The sequence below is a fragment of the Megalobrama amblycephala genome, linkage group LG7 (assembly GCF_018812025.1).
Source record: "Megalobrama amblycephala isolate DHTTF-2021 linkage group LG7, ASM1881202v1, whole genome shotgun sequence".
Classification (NCBI taxonomy): Eukaryota; Metazoa; Chordata; class Actinopteri; order Cypriniformes; family Xenocyprididae; genus Megalobrama; species Megalobrama amblycephala.
In genome coordinates, this window is record NC_063050.1 from 49212684 (window position 1) to 49233390 (window position 20707).

The 20707-nt window shown below is 39.1% G+C and overlaps 2 protein-coding genes across 3 annotated transcripts; one reads left to right on the plus strand and one right to left on the minus strand.

Moving 5' to 3' along the window:
* Positions 1 to 1491: 1491 nt before the first annotated feature.
* LOC125272815 lies at positions 1492 to 10010 on the plus strand. Of its 2 annotated transcripts, none has more exons than XM_048197951.1 (3): positions 1492 to 1630; positions 1718 to 8831; positions 8919 to 10010. In XM_048197951.1, the coding sequence occupies exon 2, from the start codon at positions 2342 to 2344 to the stop codon at positions 8141 to 8143; it is 5802 nt and encodes a 1933-aa protein (XP_048053908.1). In that variant the 5' UTR covers positions 1492 to 1630; positions 1718 to 2341; the 3' UTR covers positions 8144 to 8831; positions 8919 to 10010. The 2 variants fall into 2 exon arrangements, with proteins under 2 accessions (XP_048053908.1, XP_048053909.1); XM_048197952.1 differs by having other exon boundaries at positions 1531 to 1630; positions 1749 to 8831; positions 8919 to 9977.
* A 3406-nt stretch (positions 10011 to 13416) lies between these two features.
* LOC125272816 (interferon-induced protein 44-like) lies at positions 13417 to 17328 on the minus strand. The gene is made up of 7 exons (XM_048197953.1): positions 17169 to 17328; positions 16879 to 16912; positions 15545 to 15746; positions 15291 to 15437; positions 15031 to 15202; positions 14584 to 14684; positions 13417 to 14466 (listed from the first exon to the last, which is right to left on the minus strand). The coding sequence occupies exons 1-7, from the start codon at positions 17209 to 17211 to the stop codon at positions 14296 to 14298; spliced, it is 870 nt and encodes a 289-aa protein (XP_048053910.1). The 5' UTR covers positions 17212 to 17328; the 3' UTR covers positions 13417 to 14295.
* Positions 17329 to 20707: the final 3379 nt, after the last annotated feature.

Genomic DNA, 20707 nt, shown 5'->3' on the forward strand with positions numbered 1-20707 from the left:
TGCTTAAAATGAGGTTGCGTGGTAGGTGTTTAATGTCGCTAAAAAGTATTTTTAAAATTCATAAAAAAAAATAAATAAAAAAAAATGTTTACTGCAAATTTCACCTGATTCTTGTTATACATGTTCCCAATTAAGTACCACTGTGGTGACTATCATGTTGTTTTACTGTATTATTCTTTAATAATTGTATGTCAAAGTCATAGACTACCTCGCTATACAGACATATTTTAAAAATTCATAAAAATATGAAATCAAATTTTCTACAAACTCCACCTGATTCTTGTGGTACTTGATCTCCCCAAGTACCACTGTTGTGATTTTCATGTTGTTTTTTCTGTTTTATTCTTTAATAATTATATGTAAGTAGCGACAGTTCATTCGAAGTTCACTCAAGTGGAAGAATGTGACTCATAAACTTATATGTGCATTTTTAAGACGTTAAGACCAACAAATTGGATAATTGATAACAATAGCTTTAAAACCATGTCAACAAATACATGCATGCATGCACAGTTTTGAGGCAGCTTTAATCGCATGTTTGATAATTTCATTTTCAAACGACGGTCATTGCTCGTAGTTTCTATTGCGCTTTATTTTAGCTATAATAAAGTAATTATGCAGCGAGCGCCGGCGCATTTGCGCATGCAATTCTTGAGTGCGCGCCACGAGCACAGTATAATGACTGATTGGACAGTCGTGTTATTTTTTCTGAGTTTTACCGACATAGCCTGACAACATCTCATCTGACCGCAGTTCACTGTTGTTCAGCTGAAGCTACCTTTTCCGCGCTCGTTTGACTTGCGCCTGGCACTGAGGCGAAGTCGGAATGCGCGTCTGAAAAATGTCCCGTTTGTTGTGGTCGTAAAGAGACAGTTCTATATAAACGCAGCGTTTTACTTGGCGATGTTTTAAAAAAAGATTTTTATTTTTGGTATTTTATATGCTCTGTTGGTGGTTTGTGGAGTAGCATCACCCGGGAGGGATATTTTTTTTTATCCCACCAGGGATAAAAAAATAATTCAGCAGAGGCAGGGATACATAGACCAGACCATAAACCATTTTGATTACACTCATGCTGATATTGTACTATTTGATGATCAGTAGTGGTTCGCTAAATATAATAATTCAATAAGCATTTAGGCTACAATAAGCTTAACTTTTTATAACTTTAAAATATATATATAATAAATAGATAATAAAAATATCTAGATAGCTGACTGACTAAAGTAGGCTAAGTTTGAAAATGATATCATTTGTACATGGAGTTATTATATAAAAAGATAGGCTACTTAATTTCTTTACAATTTATAGGTGTTGTTTTAACAGTCAGTGTTACTGCCACATTTGCGTTTCTATTCATTTTCTGTATTTTATTATTATTACCGTTAAGTGCCACTAGGGGCGCTGTAGCTTAAGAGCGAGCTTCGTATGCAGAGAAGAGGTTAATAAAGAAGAAGAAGCGAGCTCTCTAGAGAAAGCAGCGATCTCTCTAGAGAAAGCAGCGATCTCTCTAGAGAAAGAAAGATGCATGACTAAAGTGTGGTCACTAAGCTAATAAGAGAAATAAGATCAACAAAAAGAAGAAGAAAAAGACTTAAACTAATTCCTCTCTCGGTACTCAGCCAACGAGGTATGTTTTGTATGTTGTATTTGTCAAAATAGTTTTATCTGTTAGTTTTCTTTCTTTAAGCTAATTATTGTTTGTTCTGTGCTTTAGTTTTCACGGTGTGTTTATGATCCTGACTAAGCTGGATTCAATAAATCCATCAGTATGAGAAAGCCACTTGTGTCTGTTGGTACCTGGAGGAATTACAGTGAAAACTCGTACTGATCTGCATGCGGGTGGAGGCGAGGCGGCATGATCAAAGGAGCAGCAGTCTTGCCACAGCGTGATCGGCACGTGAACAGAGCAGGGAGCGCGCACGGGACCAAAGCACACGATTTGAAGAGCAACACTTTAAGATAAGACAATAAGATTTGTGGACACTCATAAGTTAAGGGTTTGTCTAAACAAGGAAAACAAAACACAAGTTTATGGTTGATTAATCAAACTGTGAAAAGTGAAAGTAACGTTTTGCTATTCCTAGTTTTGTTTTATTGGGCTATTTGTAAAATTCTGTATTTTATGTGAACGGTTTAAATGTGAATAACTCTTATTCGAATACGTTTTGGGTATATTTAAGTTGACAGTAATTTAAGTTACATTCATATTACTGCATTAAGATTCAGTGTTACATTTTTATTTTATTCTGCCTTTATATTTTAACTGCCTGCAGTACAGGGATGACTTTTAGTTAACGTAAAGATTTTGCTGTTTAGTGACAAGTGACAAGACGTTAAAATGACTGATCCAAATATACCACTAAATAGTGCAGAACCCCAGATGCAGTCTGAAGAAACCCAATGTACTGATCTTAGTGAGCAGCAAGAATCAGTACAACTTAGAAGAAGTCAGAGAGTGAAAACACTCACAGAAAAGGGAAGAGAAATGCAGGATGAGAGGATTAAAGGACTCCAGCAAAGATTTAACTACAACTATGAAAAGTGGAGAACACGTGCAAAAGCATCCAAGTTACCCCTCTCTCAAACAGAACCCTTGAATAAAGACATACTTGAAGATATTATTGGTGATGTTAGAGGTCTTTGTGCAGATGTCACAAAAGTTTATGAAGAGTTACGTAAGCTCACCCCACCGGATCAGGAGTCACGTCGCAGAGTTGATCTGTGTGTGGAGATCTCAGGTTTCCTCGTGAATAAAGCAACCAGCCGATTGGAAGGAAAAGAGGAACAAGATTGGCCGGAAACAGGCTCCCTCTTTCAAACTGTAAGCAATAAGTCAAGCTCCTTCAACACCACTAAGAACTCATCTGAGCATTCACATAGATCCTCTATAAAACGTCAAGAAGCCGCAGCAGAAGCAGCAGCGAGTCAAGCTGTTCTCAAAATATTAGAAGAACAAGAAACGGAACAGCAAGAGATAGAAAGACTAGAAGCTGAAGTCAGGAAAAAAGCAGTAGAACAAGAAACATTGATTAGACAAAAGCGCTTAGAAAGAGAGACAGAAGAAATTAGATTAAGAATGCAGAGAGAAGCAGACGAAGCAAAGTTTAAGGCTCAACAAGAAGCAGAGTATGCAGCTCTGCAGAGAACACTTGATGAAAAGAAAAGAAAAGTACTGCACCTGGAAAAGGTCAAAGATCTAAAGGCAGCACAAGCAAAGATGCAGGTTTATGACCAAATGAGTGCAGTAGAAGCGCAAAAGATCGATGTAACAAAGATTAACAACGAAATGAAAGTCGCTGAACATGTAAGCTTCCCATCTCTGCTTAAACAAGTCATACCCCAAGCTGCAGTCACTCCTACAAGTGATGGTACATCAGATCTTGTTAAAGTGCTAGCAAGTGCATTAAGTGCTAGCCGTATCCCTGTTCCGGAACCTACTGTGTTTTCTGGGGATTCCTTAAGTTACAGTGACTGGAAGCTGTCATTTCAAACGCTGATAGACCAAAAAAATATCCCAGACAAGGAGAAAATATTCTACCTTCGGAGATATGTGAATGGACCGGCTAAGAGAGCGGTTGAAGGATATTTCCTGCTTGGAACTGAATCTGCATATGCTGCTGCCTGGAAGATTCTGGATGAAAGATATGGAAATCCATTCACAATCGCGAAAGCCTTTAGAGACAAACTGCATGCATGGCCCAAAATTACTTCAAGAGACAGTTTCGAACTAAGAGACTTTGCAGATTTCTTGCGCAGTTGTGAAGCTGCTACAGCTCACATCAAGTCATTAGAGATCTTGAATGACTGCAATGAGAACCAAAAGATACTTTCCAAACTTCCAGACTGGCTTGCTGCTAGTTGGAACCGCAAAGTTATTGAAATTGAAGAACAAACAAATCAGTTTCCCACTTTCAGCCAGTTTGTTGAGTTTTTATCGAGAGAAGCCAAGATAGCCTGTAATCCTGTTACATCTTTACAGTCACTTAAACAATGTGAGCCTAACAAATCAGACAAACCGAAGCTTACAAAACAGAAAGAAATTGGAGTTAAAACCCTGATGACAACTTCACAAGAAAAGATACAACTGGTATGTGTATTCTGTAAGAAACCTAAGCACAGTTTACACAAATGCAGAAGTTTTCTGGAAAAGGCTGTGTCAGACAGAGTCAGCTTTATTAAGTCAGAAAGGCTATGTTTTGGTTGTCTCAAACCAGGCCATCATTCGAAGAGCTGTACCAACCGCAATATTTGTGAAAGGTGCAGTAAAGGGCATCCGACTTGTCTTCATGAAGATAGAGTTAAGGACAAAGGAGAACAAAGGCAACCAATAGCTAATCTAAATCCAAGCAACGATAGGTCAAGTCAAAGCGACCGAGTTCAAGAACAAGTTACAGCCATGGCTACGACTAACCGAGTTGCAAGTCAAGAAAATAACACACAGACAGCTGCAATCATTCCTGTGTGGCTTTCATCTTCCACAAAACACAAAGAAGTTCTTGTGTATGCCTTACTGGATTCGCAAAGCGATACAACCTTTGTTCTCAGTGAAGTTGCAAAGTTACTAGAGACAAACCAAGAACCTGTTAAATTAGAACTGTCTACTATGTCTTCCCAGACTACAGTTGTTCAGTCCGACAGACTTCAAAATCTTCAAGTTCGTGGCCTTTACTCAAGTAAAAGAATCACTTTACCTCCTACATACACACGAGAATTCATTCCAGCTAACAAAGCTCACATTCCAACTAATGAAACAGCCAAAGCTTGGCCACATCTGGAACACCTTCAATCAGAAATCGCACCTTTGCAAGATTGCGAGGTAGGATTGTTGATCGGATACAACTGCTCACAAGCTCTTCTGCCGAGAGAGATTGTGTCAGGCAAGGAAGGCGAGCCATACGCTCAACGCACCGATCTTGGTTGGAGTATAGTTGGACAAACCAATCACTGCCTGAACTATGGAGATGCAATTGGAATTAGTCATCGCATTATTGTCAAGAAAGTCATCCCAGAGCTTAAGCCTTCTCTAAAGCTTCAGAACAAAGTCCACTATGTCAATAGGACAACAGTAAAGGACATCACCCCTTCGGACATTATCAAAGCACTTGAAGGAGACTTCTCTGAAAGAGCCATTGAGGGCAACCCTGTATCACAAGAAGATTTAAAGTTTCTCACAAAACTCAAAGAAAACATCACACAAAATGAGAGCGGCCACTATGAGATGCCACTACCGTTTCGTGACGAAAGACCCACATTACCAGACAATAGAATATGTGCAATGCATCGCCTAAAGTGTCTTGAAAGGAGATTAAAGAAAGACAAATCATATTACAATGATTACACAAACTTCATGGATGACATCATCTCAAGAGGAGATGCTGAAAGAGTCCCTGACAAAGAGTTGAATAACACTCCTGCATGGTATATCCCACATCATGGGGTTTATCACCCACACAAACCCGGAAGAATCAGAGTAGTATTTGATGCCTCGGCCAAGTACCAGGATACTTCTCTCAATGACCACCTCTTAACTGGTCCTGACCTGACAAACGCATTGGTTGGTGTTCTTTGTCGTTTCCGCAGAAGTTCTGTCGCATTCATGTGTGATATAGAGCGGATGTTTCACCAGTTCCATGTCACAAAAGAAGACCAGGATTACTTAAGGTTTCTTTGGTGGGAGAAGGGAGATTTGGAAGCATCACCATCAGTTTACCGTATGAAGGTCCATCTTTTTGGAGCAGCGTCTTCTCCAGGCTGTGCCAACTTTGGCCTGAAACACCTTGCTGCCCAAGGACAAGGTCAATTCAAAGAAAACACCATACACTTTATACAGAGAAACTTTTATGTTGATGACGGTTTGGCAAGCGTTCCTACTGAAAGGGAAGCCATTCAGCTCATCAAAGACTCAAGAGAGCTCTGTTCCAAAGGAAAGTTAAGACTCCACAAATTTGTGTGTAACAGTGAGAGAGTTATGTCCACTATTCCAGAAGAAGAGTGTGCCACAGTGAAAGACCTTGACTTGTCTTTAAGTTTACCACGCATTGAAAGAGCTCTTGGAGTTGAATGGTGCGTCACTTCAGACACATTCAAATTCAGAGTTCAAGTCAAGTTGAACCCCCTTACAAGAAGAGGTTTACTTTCTACTGTCGCCTCCATTTACGATCCCCTGGGGTTTATTGCACCGTTCGTCCTCTTGGGAAAGCAGATTCTTCAGCAAATGTGCAAGGATAAGGTTGGGTGGGACCACGAGCTTCCAGAGCACTTAAAACCCCAGTGGGAATCCTGGATTAAAGACCTTCCAAGTTTAGCTAACATGCAGATTCAAAGATGTTTCATTCCTACAGATTTCGGTCAGGTTAAAAGCTACGAGCTTCATCACTTCGCAGACGCCAGTGTCAATGGATATGGTGCTTGTACTTACCTGCGAGCCATTAACCAATCAGATCAAGTCCATTGTTGCTTGGTAATGGCCAAGTCAAGAGTCACACCTACTAGTGTCACAACTATCCCTCGACTCGAACTCTCAGCAGCAGTTGTTTCAGTTAGAGTCAGTGATCTACTCAGGACAGAACTTGAAATCCCATACGTTACTGAGTTTTTCTGGACCGACTCCACCGTTGTTCTCGGCTACATAAATAATGATGCCAAAAGGTTTCAAGTCTTCGTAGCGAATCGGATACAAAGGATCAAGTCAAGCACAAAGCCAGAACAATGGGCGTATGTCGCATCAGAGCAGAACCCTGCAGATTACGTTTCTCGAGGCTTAACCGCAGAACAACTGAAGTCCTCTGAATGGTTTGAGGGGCCAGCATTTCTCTGGGAGAAGAACATTCCTGATAGAGATGTTAAGGTGGGAGAGATCAGGGAAAATGATCCAGAACTTCGCAAAGCCTCTGTGTATACCATCAATGCAAAGGAAGAGCAAACCATTTTCAGCAGATTTGAGAAGTTTTCAGAATGGTCCAGATTGATAAGAGCATTTGCAATCTTGAGAAGAAGGGTCAAGGAACACAAGGGTGATATACAAAGGATCAAAGAAAGTACAACTTTGGAAGAAAGAAAACAAACAGAACTGTTTATCATCAAAATTGTTCAAGAGAAAGCTTTCGCAGAAGAGATAAAGAGTCTAAAATCAAAGAAAATAGTCTCCAAGACCACAAATCATAATCTGTACAAACTAAGTCCGTTTCTGGACGAAAAAGGAATCCTCAGAGTGGGTGGACGTTTGGGTCAAGCTGTACTACACCCGCATGTAAAACATCCAGCCATACTTCCCAAGGACAGTCATATTTCAACTTTGCTGATCAGACATTTTCACACGAAGGTTCAACATCAAGGTCGTGGAATGACTATGAATGAGTTGCGTGCAAATGGTTGGTGGATTCTTGGGAGCAGCCGTGCAGTTTCATCATACATCTTCAAATGTGTCAGATGTCGCAAATACAGAAGGAAAACGGAGCATCAAAGTATGGGAGATTTGCCAGTAGAACGAACTGAGTCTACCCCGCCTTTCACTTATGTTGGGATGGATTGCTTTGGACCAATATACGTCAAAGATGGACGAAAGGAGCTCAAGAGATATGGACTCATACTAACCTGTCTATGTTCACGAGCCATACATATTGAAGTAGTAGACGACCTGAGTACAGACGCATTTCTAAATGCTCTGCGAGCATTTATTGCAATAAGAGGAAATGTGCGTCAACTGAGATGTGATAGAGGAACCAATTTCATTGGGGCCCAGAGAGAACTCGCAGATCTCATGAAAGAAATGAATCCGGAGAAGGTAAAAGCGCTTGGATGTGAATTTCTCATGATTCCCCCTTCGGCAAGCCATATGGGTGGAATATGGGAAAGACAGATCAGGACCATCCGTAGTGTTCTTTCAGCCATCCTTGACCAGTCAGCAAAGAGACTCGACAGTACATCCTTGAGAACCTTGTTGTATGAGGTCATGGCGATTGTCAACAGTAGGCCACTTTCCATCGAGCATTTAAGTGATCCAACAGGTCCTGAGCCATTAACGCCCAATCACATCCTCACTATGAAGTCAACCATTGTTCAACCTCCGACCAGGAGAGTTTATGAAAGAAGATTTGTATCTTCAAAAAAGATGGAGAAGAGTACAATATTTAGCCAATGAGTTTTGGATTCGTTGGAGGAAAGAATATTTGCTCAACTTGCAACCAAGACAGAAGTGGAATGTACACAGAAGGAATCTGAAGATAAATGATGTAGTGCTTCTACAAGATGACATGGCACCACGTAATGAATGGAAGCTTGCCAAAGTCACTGATGTCTATCCAGGAACTGATAACAAAGTGAGAAAGGTTCGACTTTTGGTTAGTGAAAGGACATATGACAAGCATAGTAAACTTGTGACTAAGACAGTCTCATTAGAACGACCTATTCATAAGGTTATTGTTTTGCTAGAAGCAGACTAAGGGTTTGTGTTTATTTTCATGTTCAGTTTGTCAGACTGAGTGTAAGTCATAGAAATCCCACAGTAAGAGTTGTGAGATTGGTGGGAGTGTTACTGCCACATTTGCGTTTCTATTCATTTTCTGTATTTTATTATTATTACCGTTAAGTGCCACTAGGGGCGCTGTAGCTTAAGAGCGAGCTTCGTATGCAGAGAAGAGGTTAATAAAGAAGAAGAAGCGAGCTCTCTAGAGAAAGAAGCGATCTCTCTAGAGAAAGAAGCGATCTCTCTAGAGAAAGAAAGATGCATGACTAAAGTGTGGTCACTAAGCTAATAAGAGAAATAAGATCAACAAAAAGAAGAAGAAAAAGACTTAAACTAATTCCTCTCTCGGTACTCAGCCAACGAGGTATGTTTTGTATGTTGTATTTGTCAAAATAGTTTTATCTGTTAGTTTTCTTTCTTTAAGCTAATTATTGTTTGTTCTGTGCTTTAGTTTTCACGGTGTGTTTATGATCCTGACTAAGCTGGATTCAATAAATCCATCAGTATGAGAAAGCCACTTGTGTCTGTTGGTACCTGGAGGAATTACAGTCAGTTATGTAAGTTTGATGGTTAATAGCTTCTAGCAACATTAAATCCAGGAGAGAAGACAATAAAGAAAAAGCATGTTTGATTTACATATAACAAAGTTTGAGCGCGCACAGCCACGCACGCAATATCTGAGCGAGAGCAAATAACGCCACGGAAACTGCCTCAAATTAAGTATAATGACGAGAAGAAAGCTGTGTGCGCTGCAGTCAGAGGTTCTTGATTCTCTAACGACTTTTTATTGGTTAAAACGAATGGAGAGTTAGGAGCCCGAGCACCCACCGGATTTCACTGCATTGAGATCCCAGCAAGCAATAGCCGTCATTTCACCGTCTCGGTTAACTATAGACCCGATATAGTCCGGCTATGTGTAACCCACTTTTAGCCAAAACAATCTTTCATTTGGTTACATGTCGTTTTTGCCGAAATAACTTGCGAGTTGTATGTTATTGCATCATGTAAGTGAAGTCAACAGTGATTACAAGGTGTTTGGTTTCACATCTATGACATGTTATATTGTGTAGGCTGTGCGTAGCCACGATTTAGCTCATAGTCAGACCGGCTATTTGTAGCCCACCTATAGTCAATCCTGATTTATTGTAGTTTTTGGACAGGAAGTGCTTGAGATGGTTGATATCTCATCATGTTCGCAATGTCAATGATTTCTACAAGATTTAAGTGGCATTTCATGACATGGTCTATATGTAGTCACGATTTAGCTCTGAATTGGATAGGCTATGTGTAGTCTGCTTTTAGTCCACCCAGCGAAATCGAGGCAATTTATAGTCTAGTTTTTACGGCTTGGCTATAGCCCTGATTCAGACCAGCAATGAGTCTAACCAAAATAGTGTTAAGTCATTTTCGACCACAAAGCTTGTGGGATTCTTGATATACTTGCATTTATACATTTATATGCAAGTATATATTTGAAACAGCATATTTTTGCTGTCACACAATCCTACATTCTACGATATCATATATATATATATATATATATATATATATATATATATATATATATATATATATATATATATATATATATATGATATATATATATATATATATATATGGATGATATATATATATATATATATATATATATATATATATATATATATATATATATATATATATATATATATATATATATATATATATATATATATATATATATATCAGGGTATAGCCAAGCCATATATTAATTATAATTATATACCACATACATATATGACTGTATTTAATTTTAAGTTAAATAAAAATTTACAATTCTCAACCGCTAGATGGCAACTGTGGCTCTACTGAGACATGACCACTGGCAACGCGAGACTTGAACGTTGACTCTCGATCACTGTTGCCAGATCTCGCGATAAACATTTCCGCATTTTACAACTGTTGGAGACGGAGAGCAAGCAACAGCAAATGTTAAAGCAAATTCTTTGCTTTTGGTCTTGTAAGTATCTGTGTTTTTCATTTTGACGTGTTTATTATTTATGTACATTATGTGTAGGAACCGTGACATTTTAGCGGGTAACAGTGCAGACTCAGAGTAAAACGTGGTTAGATTAACATACATGCACATGTACTGTAGTGTTTCCTTGTGCCCTAAAACTCTGTAATTATCTAAATACAAGGGGGTAAACATGAAACCTGTGCACCCTACTATTATTTGTTATGGAAGCCTTGTATATCTTTTAATCTTTTGATCATTATGAAATAAAAATATGAGTTTTTGATTTGGCAAGGCAAGTTTATTTTGTATAGCACATTTCAACAACAATGTTCAAGGTAATTCAGAGTGCTTTTCATAAAACATGGAATTTATGGAACTGAAAATTAATCAGGTTGTTTTATAAACCAAAAAAATATTGTTAACATTTTTTATTTAACTTTTTTTTTGTCAATGTTATTTTTTTTTTGTCAATATATTTTTATTGTTACACGTTGTAATTTTCTTTTAATGTTTATTTGTATTGTATTTGTAATTTTTTTTTTTTATCATTGTGCATTATCTTGAGTTCTTTTTCTAAATAAAACCTTTTATATTTAATTTGTTTGGACGGATTGTCATTTATGAGAACCTGTTATATTTAAGTGAAAAGAATCCTTTAGCCATTATTTAGTTGTCTAATGCATGTATAGATGTAATCATTCATTAGTAGTGTAATTGATGACTAGTCTATTTTTAGGTTATAGATAGACGTCTATTAGATTTTCACTGACAGCCCCAATTTTGCCTTATTTTAGCCCAGACCCGTATTAACCGTCTTTTAAACATAAATATGTAGTTGTCTAATAGTCGTCTAATTGATGACTAGTCTACTCTTGGGTTATGGTTAGACGTCTATTAGATTTTCACTGACAGCCCAAATTTTGCCTGGTTTTAGCCTAGACGGCCGGGCTATGTTTTGACGGCTATTAGACGTCTAATAGACATAAAATTGCTTGCTGGGATGCGCGTCCTGGAAACAGGAAGCCTCGGGTGCCGCCTCACATTGTCACTCACCGCATAATAACTAACTCTCACGCGCAAAGATAATAACAGCAGAAGCTACGCGCAGCACGTGAAATAATCAAACTAATAAGTCTAAAAACAGCTGTTGCATTTTACCGCGCAGCATATGCATCAGTGTAACAAATCAACATGATAATGAGGGGGAATATGCCCCCTCAGCCCCCTCAGAAGCCCCCCCCCCCAATTCTTGAGTTCGCGCCTCGAGCACAGTAGGCTATAGCCTAACAGCTGATTGGAGTTTAACTGGCATAGCCTGACAACATCTCATCTGACCACAGTTCACTGTTGTTCAGCTGAAGCTACCTTTTCCGCGCTCGTTTGACTTGCGCCTGGCGCTGAGGCGAAGTCGGAATGCGCGTCTGAAAAGTGTCCCGTTTGTTGTGGTCGTAAAGAGACAGTTCTATATAAACGCAGCGTTTTACTTGGCGATGCTTTAAAAAATATTTTTATTTTTGGTATTTTTTATGCTCTGTTGGTGGTTTGTGGAGTAGCATCACCTTAGGGGGATTAGACAAATTAGAGACGGTAAAAGTGAGTGGGTCCAATATCATTGGTCTTAAAAAGTGGGTGGGTCTTGTCCCACCCACATACAATGGTTCCGACGCCCATGGCTGCGACTAATACGAGCCGATCCGGTTACGTTTTTACAGTGTGCCAGTTTGATCGTTGAGACGTACTCCTCACATTACAGAGACATACCACTATAACGTCACCACGACGAATATGGGAATCACAAAGTTACGTCCCTAGAACGTTATTTGGTACGTGGCTACAACGAATATGGTCCGGTCCAGTTACGTTGTCACAACGTAACTGTGTTAGGCTAGCTGGGTTTACAGTATCAAACATGAAAAACAGTGTTAGTGCCTCAGTTTTTTACAAGCACAACTTCATTTTGTACTATAAAACGGCTATCCAATTGTGTTCATGTTTTCACCCGGAGCTCTTACCTCAACAAACTCAAACACACGAAATGAGTCAAAGACGCGTCCCACGCGAGAGAAGGCGGAGCCTCGGCGCACACCTCCTATTACGTTATTGTCACGGACCAATGGCAGTACGAAGGTGTTTTGCAGCTGGAGCGAACTTTTCCTGATAGTTCGCTTTAGCAAGCCGTTTCGAACTTCCAAAAAGAACACAAACAAACTTCGTTTTGGCCTGATTTTGTTCGAAATGACGTCACAGTTCGTTCTTCGATTTCGTTTGAAGTATACCGGGGCCTTAATGGTGTAGGCCAGAAACTCACAAAGCCTGCTTATAGTGTTTAAGAAATTGAGAAAAACTGTAATTCATTGTGGAAAATCATTACTGTATGCAATATTACAAACAAATGAAATCGATCTTGTGGCCTCTATGGGTGCTGTGCAGTGATATTCACAGCTGAAGAATTCAGTCTGTTTCATGTCTGACCAATCAGCAGCATCCAGGAACTGAACTACTGCATGTGTTACATTAAAAATTAGGATTTTTTTTTACCCCCTCAGAAATGTTTCCTCAATCATAAATGAATGACTGATGCTCATTATAAATCCTTGTGACTAAAATCCTCATATCATAGCTATGTTTGTTAATCAATTTAAATGTATGCATTTTATATTGATGCATTTAGCATGCCCTTTTTTCCACATCATCTCAGAGGGACATATAAGCAATTTGTTACACCAACAATTTTCATAGTAAACAGTGGCAGATGTATTAGGAAGCTACTGGGAAACAAACTAGAACAGAGGTAAAATGCCAAGAAGACAATATATTTCAACATTCACTTCAAGAAAGTCATGCTTTCTCTCAATCTGAATGTACCCATTGGTCCAGACACCCCAATTCACTGTTTTAGTACAGACTGAATACATGTATTGTCAAGAAAAATGAACAATTCAAGATTATATAGGATTTATACAGCAGATCTCAATAAGCCAAATTTATTTTGCTCATAAATGTTTTTAAGAATCCAAAATGCAGTGTCCCATTTTATTTATGCAATTTAATAGTTTAAATGTTGTTAAATGGAGAAAGATTTTACATCATAACTGATAGATTTTATGTTGGTCTCAGCACTGAAAGTATGTGGACTGAGGCTCCTTTTTTTTTCCTCTGTCAAAGTTGTATACTATGTTTTAAACATATGGTTTTCTATGTACCAGAACCATTTCCATATAAGGCTCTACTAGGAGTGAATGTGAAACAGGGAATGGTCCCTGCTTAGGAGAAGGTCCTTGGGATGCTAAGGGACCTCATGGGTACCTGACCAGTAGATGACCATATTTAGACTTGTTTTTCTATATGTATCACATTCCTATACCATCAGCTATATGATGTATTCTCTTTCTCATTGGCTGAAACTATACTACACCCCTTGTACTCTTTCTATATATTCTCTCTTTTCTTATCAATAAAATGAGACTATATTCTCCCTCAGCGCTGAGTGATTGCTCATTCAATTGCCAAATAAAAGGTCTGGGATGAGGCACGAATTAGGAGCAAAAACCTAACAATAACTTTTTTAAAACATTGTTCAAATTATGAATCTTTCTATTAATTTTCAGGTTTACATTAGTTTTTGAGTCCCAGATTTGCATTGACTTTGAACCCCAATGTAGATATATATTTGTAAAACTAAACACAAAACATAATCCTCTCTGTAGTCATTTTAATCCATGATCTTCCTAAAAATGATGTTCCTCTGATGAAGAAATTCAAAGAATGATTTTATATGTGATTTTGTGATGTGATTTACATGCATTAATAACTGTATATATGTGATTTTTCAGTTGTCTCCACTGTCTAACAATCTGTCATTGGCAATCTGAACAATCTGTTCAAGTGCCTTTAATAACAGAACATCAATGTCATCCTCTGTGTCAATCTCATCATGGTAGTTCTTCACTGGGAAGATGTTTGACATTGGCACACCTGTTGTGGTGCTGCACAACTCCATCTGGACAGGAGCAGAATGTTAGATCAGAAAATTAGATGTGGCTGTTCGACACTGGCAATATGTACTTGCAATGCGTAAAAGTGAAATACGTGTATGTCTTTTGATGATATCACATACCTTCTCTTTGATCCTCTTGCTACTGTAGATCTTCTTTAGATCTTGTTTGACCAGCAGACATGCTTCATCCACTTTGGTCATGACAACCACTTGAGGAATCCCTACAGCAAATGCAGAGGCAATGTAAAGGTTTTATAACAAGTTTTTATAACAAGTTTTTTTTCCCCCTCAACAAAATTTAGAGCATTTGTGGCAGTTTGCTAAAAGGTATTTACATATCTACATAACTGACCCACATACATTGTCTGGTCATATAAAAAATTGGTCAGAAATATTGAGCCTGACAATGCCCATGCACTTGCAGACTGTATATCTGGATTTTGTCCACCTACACACTGAAAAACACACACAAACCCAACCCACTTTATGCCCACTTCTCTCTCCCATGTAATGTAATGTATGTGAACTCGTAAAAAAAAATCATAAACATTCAGGGGTCAGTTTTACCCTGATCACTGATTCTGTGGCGGATGAACTTCAACTTGTCAATAAGTTTATCATATGTGAACTGGACTGTATTTGCATCTATGATGTAAACCAGGCAGAAAGCCTGATCGGAGAGGGTAGGGTCACTGATGTAATGTTGATCCTTATGAGTGAGTGCCTGCTCCTGGTTGAACTAAGATTGGAAATTCAGCAAAATATGTTAAACATCAAACCTATTGCACACATACAAACTTAATGTTGAAATAATAATGGTTTGTTACTTTATAGCCGTCCTTCACATGTCCAAACACAGCATTGATGATGTCATCTGGTTGTGACCCAGCCAACGCTTCAGGTTCTAAGCCCATTATATCCTTGAAGACGAAGGGCAAAGTTTTTTCCCCACTTCTGATGGTGAATCCTTTGAGCTACAAATGAATACCAAAATATAGAAGCACAAATATTTGTGAATAATTTCCCAAATTGACATTTATTGGTCTTTCAGAAAAAAACTGTATAGGTCACAAATACCTACTTTTTGTGTGAAACTATGACCAACAGCAGATGAATTAACTAGCGCTCTAGAGCAGATCCGTCCTTGAAAGACACTTTCGATGGAGTTAATAAAGCTGGACTTTCCTGCTCCAACTTGTCCAGCTACCAGGATCTTGATGTCCATTACATTTGGATCACTCAGAGAGAAGTTTTCTAGCTTCTTTTTCAGAGCTTCTTTCTGTCTGTGAAAACAAAATACAATTTTGTGCCCTACAGAACTTTACTTTAATCTGATTTTGTTCTATGTGGCACAACAGAATCTTGCTGGCTTTATTTGGAATAGCATAACCACACTACACTTTTTAAAATTAAATTATAAAATGCTAATTTCCTTTTAGAACAAAATCATGCACTTCTTTTAGGATTTTAAAATAAAATAAATAAATCTTAAAATAAAAATTTACACTTGGTGACACAAGATAAATGTTCATATTTGTGGGCCAAACTGCTGCCATCTGGTGAAAAAGAGAAATAACTTCATGTCAGGTCAAAATCATGTTATGACAATAATGGGCAGAAGATGGCAGAAGTGTTCTGTGAAAGAATTCTAGAATCTCAGAAAATTCTCAGAAAATATACATTTTAATATTTATTATTATTTAATATTTAATTTAATATTATATTAATATTTAATATTTAATTTAATTTATTATTTAATATTTTGAAATGATCCAACTATTATTTCAAACATTCATTAGGCCACTATGTACAATATACTTTTATTACATTTATTAAAAAAAAAAAAAAAAAAACTTGAGCTCAAAACGTATGGTATAGCCAACTGAAGGGACTGATATCGTATATCTGACAGTTTCATTGCCAATATTGTCATTATTGATATGAACTTCTAAGGGATAAAATGGGTAATTTTCAAAACATTTTCAGTAAAATGTTTTTTTCATGCTAAATTAATAAAATTATGAATGTTATAATATAATCTGTTAAAAAGTTACACCACACATGATCATGGCCATTCATAATTTTACACTTCTGAGTGCTGAGTCTTTCTGAAGCAAGTAAAATGCCTTTCTGAAGCAACAACGGAAGATTTGGGCAGAATTACTTCAGATATATTGTCATGCACAAGACTGTGGTCCTTCAACAACAACAACCAATAATTCTCATTTATAAAATGTATGGGGAGAAATACCAGTAATATTTTACAGGGAAATAAAATTCTTATCTTACACAGTATTTGCACATTTATCAGAACAGATCAGTATTTTGACTGCTATGCACATAAATAAGAAAGCCTGTAAATAAAAACAGAATAAAGTACTTAGACAGAATAGCTTATGTACATGTATAGCTTACCCCCAGTCAAATTTCCTCCATGGTTTATCCAGTTCTAAGAGAACAGTTGCAAGAACAATAATTTGGTAGTATCTCTCTTAGAATGTAAATATGGTGTGTGTGTGTGTGTGTGTGTGTGTGTGTGTGTATGTGTATAGTAGTCAACATTTGAAGTGGATCAAAACCTTTCATCAAAGTTGTCCTAAAACCTTCAACTTAGTTCTTAGGACAGTTTTGATTAACTTTTTTGATCCACTTCAAATGTTGACTACTGTATATATATATATAATATAGAAGATAGTCCCTCTCACCTGGTTTTGGTTGATCGTCTGGTTTTGACTTTAATGTTCCCATTTTGTGTTTGTTTTTCCCCCTTCAATATATTTATATTAGTCCTGGAACACTGTTGACTTGTATCTCCCTTTAAGAAAGTAAAATCAGACCAACCTATATATACACATATCTATTTCAGTTTCAGTTTCATTTTTGCAAGCTTTCATGCATAATTAAATCTGCCCACATCCATTCTTGTTCTTTTCACATCAGACCCCATAATGCTAAAGCTAAATATATATATATATATATATATATATATATATATATATATATATATATATATATTTAGTGCCATACATGGTCTAAACACAAATAGTAACTTCCATACACACATTGAGACAGCCAGTAGGCTACTAAAGTGTTCCCTCTACATTCTTTCAAGTGGTGGACACCACACCATATAGGAAAAATGAGAAATTGTAAATCATAATAAATCATAATAATGAGCCTTTACAGTTTTTTCTCGATTGCTAAAACACTATAACAAGGCTTTTGAACTAAAATTTCAAACAAACAAAATAATCAAAAAGCACACCCATTTCCCTAAACTATGAACACTACTCCCCTGTTTTGACACATGAGTCAGATTTGTTGAGCTGTCACTGCAGAACTCTACACAAATCCCTTAATTTCTTATTGCAAGACCATGTGGTCATTTTAAAAGCACTAGCATTCAATATTGTTCACTCAAGTCAGCACAGCTTCAGCTCAATTAGCACACAATTCCCCAGTTGAAAACACTAAGACTCACATTTGAACATACATCAGTCAGATCCTTCAATAGATAAAAGAGCCTGAATCAGTTCATTGAGTTTTGTACAGTGGATCCACAGAGAAATAAAGGAATAGGTCAAGGAGGGAGAGGAGGAGGAAGATGAGGTGGAGAAGGAGGATGAGAACAAGGAAGGGGAAGGGCAAAGGGCAAGGAGACAAGCCACTTTAGTTGACCTTGTCCTTGTCCATGGTATGACTATGAGGGAGGCTGGGCAATGAGTTCAGCCAAACTGAGTCGCTTCACCGTCGCCTCCATCATCAGAACCTTCAGGGAGGAAAACAGGTAGGTGTACTCAGAGTAAGACTTCTCTGTAGAGTAACTTTTGAGTGCTTTACTCTGTGCTGTGACAACACATACACTGTTGCACTATGCTACTGTAATACAGTTTTTGCCTATTGCTTACACTCTAAAACCAAATGCTTAGACCAAAGCCGCAATACCTAAACTTCTTGTAGCATACCTTAAACACAGTGTAACCATAGCTTAAACACATTGTCAACTTTGCACTTTGTTTGCAATTCTGCAAATTCTGTTGCGAAACACTACACACGTTTACTTACATAGACACTTTGTTCAAAAACGAAATCACCTGTTATCAGTGGGAAAACACTTCAAAATGTAAAACTCATCTGGCAATTGTAGGCAATTACATACACACCTGAAAACACCAATCGGTCTGAGCCTTAGCACTAAAAATAGGCCTCAGGTAAGCCACTTTGAGAACTTTGCAAGCATGGAGGCAATGAGAGTCAGAGTAAGAGGAGGACAACGAGAGAGAGGAGTCAGATGTGGAAGAGGATGAGGACAAAGACGTGGACCAGTGCGGAGTCATGTATCAGATGACATCAGAGCTACTCTGGTAGACCATGTGATAAATCTTGGCCTGTCCATGAGGGAGGCTGGGCAAAGAGTCCACCCTAACCACAGTCGCATCGATAATAAGGACATTCCGACTGGAGAACAGGTATATCTTCATAATATATCCATATATATATATATATATATATATACATACACACACACACACAGTACAGTCCAAAAGTTTGGAACCACTAAGATTTTTAATGTTTTTAAAAGAAGTTTCGTCTGCTCACCAAGGCTACATTTAATTAAAAATACAGTAAAAAAAAAAAAAAAAAAAAAAAAATTATTGTGAAATATTACTACAATTTAAAATAACGGTTTTCTATTTGAATATATTTCACAAAGTAATTGTTACGGTACGCTGGTGTTGTAGTGATGAGATGTAAACAGATATCCAAAGTCAGGGTATTTAATCAGAAACACAGGAGATAACACACAGTATACATACATTGAACAACAACAAGATCCGACAGGGAGTGAAGGGAGTGAGTCCATTATATGGGGAGTGCTGACGAGGGAGTCCAGGTGACAATGATCTGTGATGAGGAGATGACGAGGGAAGTGAGTGCAGGTGTGGAGAACAGGAGGATCATGGGAATTGGAGTACTGGAGACAAGGGATCTGTGACAGTTCCTCCCCCTCCCGGTAGGCGTGACCTCACGCCGTAGATGGAACACCAGGGAGGGGGGGTGGGCGCCCTGGAGACCTCATGCCGGTGCAGGGAGAGGCATGGGTAGGAGTGGAGGTCTCCAAGGCGGGTCAGGAGACGCGGACCGCCTCGGCGGGTCAGGAGACGCGGACCGCCTCGGCGGGTCAGGAGACGCGGACCGCCTCGGCGGGTCAGGAGACGCGGACCGCCTCGGCGGGTCAGGAGACGCGGACCGCCTCGGCGGGTCAGGTGCAGCGGGCAGCCATGGCGGGTCAGGAGCCTTGGGCGGCCATGGCAAAGCCCCACCCACATGTGTCCCCCACATGTCCCCCGCCCACGGGTACTTGGCCCCCCCCAAAAAAATACTTGGGGAGGTTTAGGATAATTAAGAGGGGTCCCAGAAATATCATGAATTTGTGGGTGGAGGAGCATGGAGCTGGCTTGGCGGCGCGTGGAGCGGCTGATTCGGCTGCGGCGCGTGGAACGGCTGGCTCGGCGGCTGAGACTGGAGACACGGGCTCAGCGGCTGAGACTGGAGACACGGGCTCGTTGGCAGCTGCTGGAGCGGACTCGGAGAGGGTTGGAAAAGGGGTCCAGTCCATCCCCTCAAAGATGATCAAAATCCCCACAGGCACTGGGGCTGGCTCTGTGGAGACTGTAGCAGCTTGCTCGGCGGCGGCTGGAGCAGAGGGCTCGGCGGCGGCGGCTGGCGGCCAGGTGTGGGCAGGACCATTGAAGCGGTATGTGCAGGGTTCTGGGGTGAGGTGAGCTGGCGATGCCCGATACGTTGCTGATGGGGCTGGACTGGGACTCTGGTTCCTTTGAATTTTATCGACTTCAAAGTTAGAACCATTTAAAGAGAGAATTAAAATTTAGAGAATCGACTAAGGAGAAATTACAGGCTGGTTCGTTATAACGAACCACGTCCCTGTCCAGTCCCATCAGAAACACAACGTTAAGACAGGCATCAGTCCAGCTCACCAAATTGGAAACCTCCAAAAACTCCTCCACATACCTCTCCAACGGCCTGCCACCCTGCCGCAAATGGCAAAGTCTTTCATCCGCCTTGAGAGACTCTGGAGACTCGGGGATCAGGTAAATACCCATCTCTCACTTTTGGATATCCAGCAGTTGGGTCGGATCTTCTGTTACGGTACGCTGGTGTTGTAGTGATGAGATGTAAACAGATATCCAAAGTCAGGATATTTAATCAGAAACACAGGAGA

Excerpts from the sequence above, each read along its gene's own strand:
- LOC125272815 (XM_048197951.1), top strand. The coding sequence starts at position 2,342 with ATGACTGATCCAAATATACCACTAAATAGTGCAGAACCCCAGATGCAG.
- LOC125272816 (XM_048197953.1), bottom strand. The coding sequence starts at position 17,211 with ATGGGAACATTAAAGTCAAAACCAGACGATCAACCAAAACCAG. Across the intron at positions 15,438-15,544 it reads GTCATAGTTTCACACAAAAA|CTCAAAGGATTCACCATCAG; the intron begins GTAGGTATTTGT and ends ATTCATTTGTAG. Across the intron at positions 14,467-14,583 it reads GCAAGAGGATCAAAGAGAAG|ATGGAGTTGTGCAGCACCAC; the intron begins GTATGTGATATC and ends GCTCCTGTCCAG.